The 12,883-nt window shown below is 40.7% G+C and overlaps 1 protein-coding gene across 1 annotated transcript in view; it reads left to right on the top strand.

Annotated features, from left to right (window-relative positions):
• Positions 1–12,883, top strand: part of LOC111873457 — a 70,265-nt gene that overhangs the window by 40,380 nt on the left and 17,002 nt on the right. The window contains exons 3-5 of the mRNA XM_023868196.2: positions 5,060–5,192; positions 7,682–7,812; positions 12,650–12,759. Coding sequence (XP_023723964.1) covers positions 5,060–5,192; positions 7,682–7,812; positions 12,650–12,759 — 374 coding nt within the window. The remainder of the gene's footprint in view (positions 1–5,059; positions 5,193–7,681; positions 7,813–12,649; positions 12,760–12,883) is intronic.

Raw genomic sequence — 12,883 nt, forward strand, 5'->3', positions numbered from 1 at the left:
AAAATTATATTCTGAATACCACAGAAATAACGCTCGTAAATGAACTCGACGAGGAAGATAAGTGGGTTTTGGAACTAAAGTCCCGATTTTCTGCATGATCGTGCTAGTTTATTATTATTACTATTATTATTGTTGCTAGTGGGGGGGGGGGATAAGTCCCTTGTACTGTGGCCACTTCTGGCCTATTGTACGAGCCCCAGATGATAGGTGAGGGTGATTGTGAAGTAACTGGTGGAAAGAAGATTGGCAGGGGAAACCGAAGTCCTCGGAGAAATCCTGCCCCAGCGCTACTTTGTCCACAACAAATCCCACTTGACCAGACCCGGGATTGAATCCGGACCCCCGCGGTGGGAAGCCATGAACTAACCGCTTGAGCTATGGCGCGGCCCCATCATGCTAGTTACTTTATAATATCAGGTAACATCAGATATGGATAGAAGGTTTAAGGAAACATAACATCTGTAGATTTGTTCAGTGGGCATTTACGCACAGCGGGCAACAAAATTTGTTCATTTGGCTTGGGATTTGGGAGTAGACTTTGGAAATTTCACCGCAAGAAAGTTATGTATTACGAAACTTATTTTATGCCTCGGAATTAGTTTCTTGGTATAAGCATATAATCATAATATTTTTCATCCTGCTTTGTGTCATAAATAAGATATACATATAAAGGATGGAATACACCGCCTGCACAACAACAATCAGTATTCAAAAGGAAGGAGATACTACTGCATCAACATTTGTTGTGTAAACAGTGCATTCCATACTCTATATATTTTATAAGCATATAACGTAGAGTTGTTTCCATGTCTAAGCACCGCACCGTGAGTGAGTATTGGAGGAGGTAAAGCTCCGTGCATTCCTAACCTTAGTATTCCATCGAGGTAAGTGGTCAAATTAATGTCCCGACAGCCTTACTGTGGACGAAAGAGCACCCCATGCGCATTGGGTAGGAGGGTATATGGGTCATAGGGTCATTGTGCACATGTTGACGGAGTGCAAAGTCTCTGCCCCTGCTCTTCAGCCCATAGTCAGTTACATGTAAATAACTGGGAGACAAGGATAGCATACGAAATTTTGACGAGAAATTTTCTGAACGGACAAAAGAGATGTAAGCGGATAGTATTAAGATTGATTTTAGGGAGAGAGACTGTGAGATTGAGGGTGTGTGTGTGTAACTAGAGCATTATCGTGCACATTAGTGGATTTCGGTATATCCGTTGAATGTTCCGGTTCTGTTGCTAGTCAGAGTAACACGCCTTGTTCTGTTGCTGTAATTCTGTAACTTTTCCCTCCCCCCCCCTTGGCACTACAGCCCCAGTGGGCCTAGGCCTACCTCCATGAACTTCTCCGTTCACTTCGGTTTTTCTAGATCTTACACATTCGGTAGGACTCCTTGGGCTGGTGATCAGCTCGTCGCAAGGCCTCTACCTGTACACAAACACAGATAAACGCACACACACAAACTAAACATCCATGCCCTGAGTGGGATTCGAACCCACGATCCCGGTTTCCAAGCGAGCGAAGACAGTGCATGCCTTAGACCGCTCGGCTACGGTGACCAGCAAATCTGTAACTTAGTGTTAATAATACTGTACAGTATATCCGACGTCTTAATAATCATATGAGTACGGACAATCAATTCGCTTGCGACCTTTGACATTTACACAAGGGACTCACGCCTGGCTATAAATGTTACAACGGCAGTTACGTTTCTCGATGAAGCCTCCGAAAAGGAGCCACGTGTAGCCTGGTTCCAGTTCAGACTTCCTTCCTTTTAACTTTATTTCAAACCGGTATACGTGCCTCCACCACTTACTGCTGCTTTAGTATTGCCTCCATATCGAGTGTTTGTTTTGCGAAAAATTTCCACCTCGCGATCATTAACCTTCTGGAGGGGGGCAGGTGAATTTGGTGCTGTCAGATACGTGGACCCCACGACTTGAAAAGCTGGAATACTAAGTAGTTATTAGTTGAGAACAACAAATTCCTTTCTTGGTATCCAAGGTTACGTGTGTTTACATTTCATTTAGTACCTTTTACTCTCATCTTTATGTGATATAGGCCCTCTGATTTATTTGTAAGAGAGTTGATTTTTTTTTTATTTATTGGCTGCTACAAGATGTAAGCAAAATGTTACAAAGACTAGTTCGCTTGAACTAACAATCTGTTTTAATTTGACACTAAGTTACTAAGCTTATATGAAGTTAAGATCGCCCATCGGATCCCTTAGCTGTCGGGCTGCTTGGCTAGTTCGTAAGGTTTGGTCCGTTTGAGTCGCCTGGTTAGGTTTCCCACATTTAGGAGCCTGGACGTGTTGTCGAAGTCGGTTTTCATGTGAGGTGGCGTATCTTGCAATAATGGATGCGACTGTTTCGACATCGAGGTCTCGATGGAGGTCCCTGTTGCGTACATACCAGGGCGCATCTGCTATGCGTCTTAGTATTTTGTTCTGGTATCGTTGGATGACTTCGATGTTGCATTTTTTCGCACATCCCCATAGTTGGGCGCAATATTTCCCGACTGGTCTTAGCAGAGAATTGATACGACAGAAGTTCAGTAATTTTCAGGAAGCTTCAACTCGCTTTCTGTAACTAAGCAACACAGACGGCGAGACACGTAAGAAGAAGTAGGCTACATACGAAATGAAGGACGGTAGAAAGAGAGTACGCAAGAATGAAAGAGAAGAAACATAGAATAGGAAAGAAAGAAGTAAACTAGAAAGAAAGATTTATGATTTCTTATTTATAGATGCTGTTTCAACTGCAAGCGCTACATTGCAGCGATTGAGAATGTGATAATGTTATTTAAATAGATAACAATTTTTGTATTCTAAACAGCTGCACTGACATTCGCCTGAAGAGGCTGAGGAACACCGTGAACAGCCTCGTTTATGGTAGCCGGGAGAGCTGTTTCATTCCTCAAATGACATTTGAGGCGTTATTCGTGTCTGACGGATCACATGTTTACTAGGATGCATGGAGGGACCTCAGAAGGCTTACTGAGAAATGTCAAGGCACACGAAGGAATTAGTGACATACACATGTATGTGCCTTTCTGCACGTCGAAAGACACTGAAATTTGTTCCTTGTTTGGATCTATTTTTTTTTATTGCTAGTGGAGTGGGACTAAGTCCCTTGTACTGCGGCCACTTCTGGCCTATTGTACCAGCCCCAGATGATAGGTGAGGGTGATTGTGGAGCAATCGGTGGAATGAAGATTGGCAGGGGAAACCGAAGTACTCGGAGAAAACCTACCCCAGCGCCACTTTGTCCACCATAAATCCCACTTGACCAGACCCCAGATCGAACTCGGGCCGACGCGATGGGAAGCCAGCGACTAACCGCTTGAGCTATGGCGCGGCCCTGGATCTATCTTACTTTTATGGAAATGTTGCATTACTTCTGCTATATTTGTAGCTTCATTCGTGGTGTATAAAACAGTGGTTTGCTAATTGGCTAACTGATTTTTCAGGTAGCAACTTTCTTTGCCGAATACATATACGAGTACACATACAAAATTTTGCCTTGTAGAAGATGCAAAAATCTTAACTTGGTAAGAGTCATCGACCCTTTTCCAAAATATTTTTTTCCATTTCAGTATTATGTTAGTTTGATTTTAATGAATTTCTTTGTTAGTTCGTTAGGATTTAAATGTTTGTTGTTTTGCGTTTATGTTATTATACCGCGTGTAGACATCATTTTTTTAAGAAATCTAATTTAAAACTTAAATAGAATGTCACACTGAGACACTATGCTACAAGCCGGAAAGTCGCGGTTTCGAGTCCCGATGAGGTGGATCTTTTTCAGTTGACGTAATCCTTCCAGCCGCACTATGCATCTGGGGTCGACTCAGCCTCTAACAGAAATGAGTACCAGGAATTTTCGTGGCAGTTAAAAGGCGGCCGGAGCGTAAGGCTGACCTCATCTGTGAGCCGATTATCTAGGTAATGTGAGACCCTCAACGTCTCACAACCCTATGGGCCTTCATGACCTGTTACAGGAATAACTTTATCTTCTTTTTTTACTGTAAAAGACAATTTTGTTTTTTCCGCATTTTAATTTGTTTACTTTTACTTTTTGTATTGTTTTTTATTTTTAATTTTAAGAATATTTGTAGTTGTTTAAGTGTTTATATTTCTGGCAGAACACGGTCGGCTCTCTATGTAGGCTTGGGCTTAGAAAATGGATTTTCAAGTGTTTCGGAGATCGTGGACTTAAATAAGGAGATATCCAGGTCCTCCAAAAACTTCGGCACAACACAACATGATGCCATCACTCGCAATCAGCTAGCAAGTGCCATGATAGCCTGATGACATCTATAGCAATTCGTCAGATACGAGTTTTTCTAACACACTTAACAGATGTTACCACGAAACCCCGAACTGACTCCCTATTGCTGTCACCAGAGTAGTGGAATTCGTTACACCCTGTAAAACAATTAACGTTTTGAAGTGGCACAGATCTTTATCAGCTCTCCTATATCCACACTTGAAGGACAGGAATATCAAACATAACAGCAGAAGGAGACCTTGAATATTCTAACCATTAACTGACAATTTGCCATATGTTGGGCAAGTGGCACGTGTCTGTGCGAAGGACAAAGAGTGACAGACATCATGGCTTTCTTTTGTAATCCTTAATCCAAAGTTGTGTTCTCTTCTATGTAATACATATATACTCGTATATGTATAAAGTACATAAACATAATTTTTCGTGTTCCTTTTGTTCTGAATTTACATAATTCTTTGTATTATTCTTTAGAGTCCACAAGAAAAAAAAAATAACAGAAAAAATATTTGAGAAGGCTAATAATTAAGGACATTGACAGATACACGGATTGTTAAGATTAAATCCGGTATTGTGAACAAGCGCACAAGGTAACGCTTAAAAAGCATGACACGTGAAGTGACACAGGGAAAGAAAAGGAAAATCACACGCCGCCGAAGTCACTCTATTAGACTACCATACTTCGTGTTAAATATTTTTAAATGCATTTGACTTCTAAACGTATCATCTCACTCTACACTAATACAGTACTCGCTTTTAATTTTCTGCAGGCCCTGCATCTGGACGGGGTCAGTGGACACGGGCGTCTTATGAACCCCCCCGCACGCAACAGCATGTGGAGATTCGGGTTTCCAAATCCGGTAAACTACAACGACAACGAACTGTTCTGTGGGGGCCACGCGGGTGAGTTCAAGTTGCTTTCCTTAATTAGGCATTAATTACAAAGAAGAATGAGGTTTAAGGCATCCAGTTGTTATTCTGTTACAACCATTTACGCACATTGAAGTCTGTGTGATGGATTCCAATTCTGATGGTTTTGTTCACATTTATGGCTGTGAAAAGACGCTGAACAGAAGTCTGGCTATTGGGAAATAGATATAGCACACTTACAGGCACAGACAAACATTGAGTTCGATCTGAGACACGTATTCTATATCGTACACGATTTTATACATGGCCTGGATAGCGTTAGTAGATAAATAATACTGTTTATTGTACTACACAATCCGTCAACAATGCAACAAATCGTTCCTTCTTTCTCACTCTCTCACATACGACACAACATGTTTCGGCCCTAAATGGCCATCTTCAGGTGTCTTACTATGCTAAAACATTTTCTTGCATTGTTGACGGACTGTGTAATACAATAAACAATAGTAGATATAGTAATAGTACAACGGGATGCTTAAATACAGGATTAGTAGATAAAATCATTTCTTGATTTAAATGAGTTAATGGCGACAAGATAAAAATTATTTCAAGATCGGCCCTATCCGCAATATCCACGAAACTCTGGTTTAGAAATATTGAACCTTCGGCCTGAGTACATTTTAATGTTGGAAGGATCGGTCGCAGAATAGACCTCTCTGCAATCTCTCAAGGGTTAGAAGTTATTCGTGGCATTTCAGTGATCGACATTATGCCTTCATCTTTCTGTGGAACCTACTATTATAAAAGTATTTGCACTCATATTAGTAAATACACAGAAAAGTTTAAGTGAGAAGTAAGTCATAATTCCGTACAGCTGTTATGTTTGTATTTGAAGACAGTTCCTTCCTTCCTTCCCCTCGGCATTACAGCTCAAAATGAGCTTTGGCCTCCTGAACAATCTACCCCCATTCTTCTCCATTCTTCATCTTTCCTCCCTATCCTCTCACTTTCATTTTACGGAGATCAGCATAGGTATATATTCTCCACGCATCTCAGCTCCTTCGCTGATGTTGATTTCCGTTCAAACCACCCATCCGAGGCTGATTGTCTGGTTTCTGAACAGTTTAGTTTTTACGGTGTAAGGTTGTTAGCCTCACGCACAACCCCCAACCTTGAGGACTAGGTTATCCCTCTTCGTCTGGCTCATACCCCTTGACCTGTCCGGCATGGGTGACCCTACCAGTAGCTACGCTACCGCCGGCATAGCTCTCAGGGTCTCAGGAGCACTCGAAAGTTATCAATGTGAAATTATGGCTAATGGCATTATGTTCATATTGAGTTACATTATATATATATAATATATAATATTTTCTACTGCATATGAGGAGTAATGACTTATATCAGCTTGTCTGACGGATGTCTAAATGAAGTCTGTTCATCGTAATCCTAGTAACGGGCATCGAGTTAATATCTGTCAGTCTCTCTGTATATCTTTCTATGATTATAATCATTTTAGTTATCAGGGATTGGCACAAAAGAATCATATATTATTCAGTAGCAAGGAAATTACTGTCCATATTCTTATCAGCCTCAGTGATTACAAAACATTTGAAGTGAACACCAATGCCTACCAATAATAATCCTGAAAGAATGAGGAAATTTCGTCATATTTTCTTTACATCCGCTACAATATTTGTGCTTCGATTTGAGAGTCGCATGGCAGAGTGTCTTTGGCCGATAAATTATCCACTTGAATATTTTGACTGTTGCTGAGAGCTCATCACCTCGGTGACATTATTACTGTGAAGAGGCACACGATGTGACTGGAAGTAATTCACTTACTGCACAGGTATAAGAGACGTACTGCAGAGAATATTGTGATGCAACTGAAGAAGAGAAATATTTAAAAATTTTAAGTTAATTTTATGTAGGATATCTTAGTACGTAAAGCAGTAGGTCTTTCATGAAGGGTTATTTGGCCTGACTTGACCCTTTATATACTGGTTTTTATTTAATTGAACTCTCCATTGGGGAAAAATATATTTCTATTTTTTTTAATAATGCATGATCAGCAATCAGAATACAGTGCATTCTATAAGCTAATGTGTTGATCCGGGCGAGGTATCCTAGCTACAGCTGAGGTGTGTTGAGGTTAACGTCCAGCGATGTTACGTCAGAGTTTTCAATTATTATCTGTTGGCCACTGTCTCTTAATTCTCCTCTGACGTAGTATTTGGCTGAGTAGTGGATTTGGGTGATCTTCTGTGTTTTGTATGTGCCTAGCAGTTTTTGTTTTGATGACTTCTTGGATTGTAGGGATGCGGAGGTCACTGTGAAGATTTCCATTTGAAACAATTTTTATCATTGAAAGTACCCAAAATTTTATTTTTAAGTGTTAAGATATGCCGAGAAATGGCTGCTACAGGAATCTGAAACTGCAAATAAATCAGTAACGAAATGACCAGTGCTCTTGCTTTCGGATTGGGGGGCGCGGTGGCTGATCTCTCATGGTGTGTCCGCAGTGCAGTGGGAGCAGAATCAGGGCCGCTGTGGGCTATGTGGAGACCCGTGGCACCTCACGGAGCCGCGACCCCATGAGGCAGGGGGCCAATTCGCGAAGGGCATTATCAGCCGCCATTATACTTCCGGTCAGGTAAGCTAATAAAAAAGAGGTTCCGTGCAGAACATAAAAACTCTTTTCTTGTTGCAAAGTTTTCTATTCCTACAGATGAATTACAACTATTATTCTATTTTATTTCATTTTATTTTTGTGTTGGGCATATTACTTAGATAAATTTTCCTTCTGGAATAAATTTGTTTGATATAACTTTAAAATTTCACGCTGTCGTAAATATTGTGGTTGCTGGCTCTCGAACAGTACTTTGTATGCAATTTGGCGATATGTTAATCATCTTTTACCGAACCATATTTGACTTNTTAGACCGCTCGGCCACCGTGACCGGCCCTAATCATCTTTTACCGTACCATATTTGATTTGTGTAGTTCCAGGATTTACTTACTTGTCGCAAAAAGAATGAAAACTTAAAGAAATGTTCGCATTGACACCATGTTTATGTTTCACAGAGACGGTTGTATAAAAAAAAGGACAAATATTTTTCGAAGATCTATTCCACTTACCATTTTGAGGCCCTTAATCAAGCGGTGCTATTGTCGATCATTGGGCCGCGCCATAGCTCAAGCGGTTAGTCGCTGGCTTCCCACCGCGGCGGCCCGGTTTCAATCCCAGGTCTGGTCAAGTGGGATTTGTGGTGGACAAATTGGCATTGGGGCAGGTTTTCTCCGAGTACTTCGGTTTCCACTGCCAGTCTTCAGTCCACCAATTGCTCCACAATCACCCTCACCTATCATCTGGGGCTGGTACAATAGGCCAGAAGTGGCCGCAATACAAGGGACTTAGTCCCACCCCACTAGCAATAAAAAAAATTGCCGATCTTTTAACACAGATTCTTGTTGTTATTTCTGATTGCAGAAACTGAAAAAGTAAAATGTTGGTGAGGCGTCTAGTAGCATATGGTCCATACTAGATTTCGTGAAAATCGATCAACTGGTTCAGAAGCTGAAAAAACAATATGGAAATTTCATTAGCCTAATTTCTCTCTATAAGAAGCTATATGAAGCTGTAGATAAGACTAACATGGCATTTTGTATTCCCTGTTTGATACTTTTAGGATCGTTAAACCGAGATATGCTAGAGTTTAGCGCATTGGAAAGATCATAGGTTGGACAGAGGATGAGCTGGGATGATATATATTTGTGAAATTTTGTGTGAAAGTGAAGGCTGGATTCAACTGACTCATTACAAGTTACACTGACAGGTTTTCTTGGACGCCTTCAGAAATCTTCTGCATCAACTAACCCGTGTTTTTACAACTTATTGAGCAAGATCAAATTACACGTACGACGTACCTGTATTGGTTAACTAACCCACTCCGTGGTGTTGAACCCTTCTTGAGAAGCCGTCAGCTGTGCAGGTACTCAAGAATTTTCCAAAATTTTATGGAACCCGAAGGTTCATTATCGTGTTCACAAGAGACCTTCTCTGGTCTCTATCCTGAGCCAGATCAATCCAGTCTCTCTAAAATAGCTTACGTCGTTCTTATCCATAAAATTTTCCAAGTCGCAGGCTCTTTGTGACATTTTGTAACAAACATATTTTTTTATGATGAGTTGTTAGCCTCACGTTCAACCCCCCAAGCTGGAGGACCATCTCTTGTCGGCTGTCCGTGACCGTTTCTACAATATATTCGCAGCTGCCTTCAGTATCTGGAGGGCGTCTTCTCCATCCGCAATCCGAGGACGCGTAATGCCGTGTTGACGTGGGACCCACTTAATATGGTCTGTGTGTCCTTATTTTAAATTCGAAAATATTTTTATTTTCTTTCATGCTTGGCGCATCTTCAAGCATACAGCATTTGTTAACTGGACACACTGCTTTGTGTGTATCCCCGTTATTTATATCCTTATGCCTGATTTATGTGCTATGAACAGAATTCATGTATCTTTATTTACTACGCGTCTTAACGCATTCTGCGACAGGCCAAAAGATATTTCCCTCCTCTCTAGCGTCCAGAAGGGCTCCGTGGCCCACCCAGCCCTCTATGCACTGGATACCAGGGTTAAGGCGTCAGAGGCGTGAAACTGACCACATACCTCCATCTAATATCAAGCTTACGAATGATGGATTTAAAACTCCGCCCCTCCATACGTCTTCATAACGGCATGGTGCTTAATTAATTAGGCCCTGAGATAAATCTCCTCCTGCCTTTAAGCCACTCCGACATTTTATTATCTAACACAGACAATTTGAAACCCAGAAATTAATACCTGTCATAGTAGAGTGTGAGAGGGTGGAGTGGATTCGCCTGTACCAGGACACCGGCTCTTGGCTGTCTCCTATCTAAACGGTAATGAGCAGGGCCCGGATTTTGATGACATGTCATCTTTTTCATTTTGGGGGTAATTTTTTGTTACATTTTTGGACTTTTAAGGGTATTTCTTGTCATTTTTAGCCATTTTAACGAATTTTTCCTCTTATGTTTTCTGAAATGTGAATAATATGGAAGTGAAGTGTTCTTTCTTTTCTCCTTTAGGTCATTTTTCTGGATTTTTTCTGTCATTTTATAGGCCATTTTTAAAAATTTTCAGGTCATCAAAATCCACGCCCTGCATATTACATTTTTGGGTCATATTTTAAGTCATTCTTCTGGATTTTTTCGGTCATTTTATAGGTCATTTTTTAAATATTTTCAGGCCATCAAAATCCGGGCCCTGGTAATGATACTTCTGTTCTCATAAAGGAAAATGGTTGACTGACTAGAACAGCAACTCTTAGAATTGTTGTTTTTTTTAACTTTTTAAATCATCCGATATTCTAGAGAATGGAAAACGCGACGTTTCGGAAACTGTATCAGTTTCCTTCCCCAAGTGAAAGGGGAGAAGACACTCAGTTGTGCCCCGTAGAAAGAGCTAATCCAATGATTGAGATTAGCTTTTTCTAAGGAACCCAACTGAGTAGGTGTCTTCTCCCGTTCACCTGAGAAAGAAAACAGATCCAGTTTCCGAAATGTCGTGTTTTCAATTCTCTAGAATAGAACAAGGCCAAAAACCTAATTCTGTGTGCGATACACCATCGTCAGAACCCTCGAGAAGCAACTATTAGCTACTCAATAAAAGATCTCTGCTCAGCAGGAATTACTGTTACATGTGTATGTTTGTTATCAACACAAAGAGAATATTAGGCGTTGGATACAACTCAAGACATTGTAGACGCTGCAGCAGGCGAATTACGAATTCTCTGCTGATTAACAGTACATCGCCTAAGCTTTCTGTACAATGCAGGACTTAAGATAAGTAGTGTGTTAAGTTACATACGAAATGTGCAGATTCATGCAAATCGCATTCGCAGGAGGTCTTCAGGACAGTGACGTAATTGTCATTGCCGACATGTCTAAATCGATGAATGTATTATCGTCTACATGTCAGAGTGGTGTGGGGAATCTGAAAATTTAATGAACAAGAAATCGACGTCGAAGTTTAACCCGGATGGCGACCACTAGAGGGATCTTGTGAGTACGCTAAAGAAACTTCGGGTTCCGTAAAATGCTGGGACGTTCTTGAGTAGGTGCACAGTTGGCGGCTTTTCAAGAAGGACTCAGCTGCACGAGTGAATGATAATGTATAGCCAAAGGGATTTGATGTACAACACGTAATAATACAAATAGCGAAAATGTTACAAGTGTCTGGATTGAGGAGGTGTCTGGGTTAGAGAGAAGCTACCCCTATATAATGTTCACCGTTATCTGGTTACAGGAATTCTGTGTCCCTTGAGTAAAAATGAGTTCTTAATTTTTTTATAAAGGCTTAAAAATACGTATGTGTATCTCACCGCTGATTATGCAGTAAGCCAAAGAGATTACGTATCCATCTCGAAACTTTTGTTTTGTAACAGTGGCGCTGTAGGCCTGTGTACGGGCGAAATATGAAGTGAGCTAGTGATTCAGAATATTTACTAACATCTTTACTGAGTAAAGGATAATGGAATTAGTTTGTGTCATGTTAATTTACAAACGGTATAAAGAGAGTCGAATCATACAAGGCTATAAGAGGCTTTGCAATTTAGTAAAACAGACGTTACAGAATTCTTCTCACTTCCGTCATCAGCAACGAGACGGTAAGCGTCGCCAGGTTAAGCAAAGTCGGTTTTGGTCTTCTGACTGCAAAAGATTTGCAGTTTAGCTTAATCTCAGCATAATTTTCGCTGCTCTTGCCGTGGCATACTTAATGGCTTTTCCGTAACACATTTATTTCCATTCTATGATTAACCTCACACTATCCTGATCATGGAATCAGAGCAAACTATCGAAACCTCGAAAAGTTATTGAATTCTTATGCGTTATATAACACGAGGCACTCCACTAAACTATGTTGTCACAGTCACGTGAGCAGTGGGATGCCAAAAAAATAACATTAAAGACTGTAAGAAATTTGGGTTTCGTAACCCAATTGTTGGGAATGCCGGAAGGAAAGAGACCACAGGGAAGGCCAAGGCGTAGGTGGGTGGACAATATTAGAATGGATCTTAGAGAGATAGGATGGGATGGTAAGGATTGTAATAATATGGCTCAGGATAGGGATCAGTGGGAGGCTCTTGTGAACACGGTAATAAACCTCCGGGTTCCGTAAAATACCGTGAAGTTCTTGAGAAGCTACACAATTAGCAGCTTCTCAAGAAGTGTTCAGCTCCATGAGTGAGTGAGTGAACCCTATCCATGCTATGAAACGAACAAATCGCCTTCATATCGATTTCTTTTTCGGCTCAAAATAGTTTCTGTGTGTTATATTGTCAGTCGCAAGGAACATACAGATCTTATCGCTATATGAAATCTTTAAGAAGATGTAAATCAAAATTTCCCATGAAAATGTACAATAGTCGGTGTAGAAATGGTTGCAAATATTTTTTCCTGTTTCAGGATATTGACGTCGAAGTAGAGCTGACTGCAAATCACTGGGGGCGCTTCGAAATGTTCCTGTGCCCTAATAATAATCCTAAATACGAGGCAACGCAGAGCTGCTTCGATAGGTTGGTATTTCTAAGGTTAAAACCGCTTTGGTGTAATTTAGCGTTTAGCAAGGTATAATTCTTACAAAATTTAGAAGTACGGAAAATATATCAGAAGACTACCTGTAATAATTATATGCATTTG

Source organism: Cryptotermes secundus, unplaced genomic scaffold, assembly GCF_002891405.2.
Source record: "Cryptotermes secundus unplaced genomic scaffold, Csec_1.0 scaffold333, whole genome shotgun sequence".
In the NCBI taxonomy this organism is placed as follows: Eukaryota; Metazoa; Arthropoda; class Insecta; order Blattodea; family Kalotermitidae; genus Cryptotermes; species Cryptotermes secundus.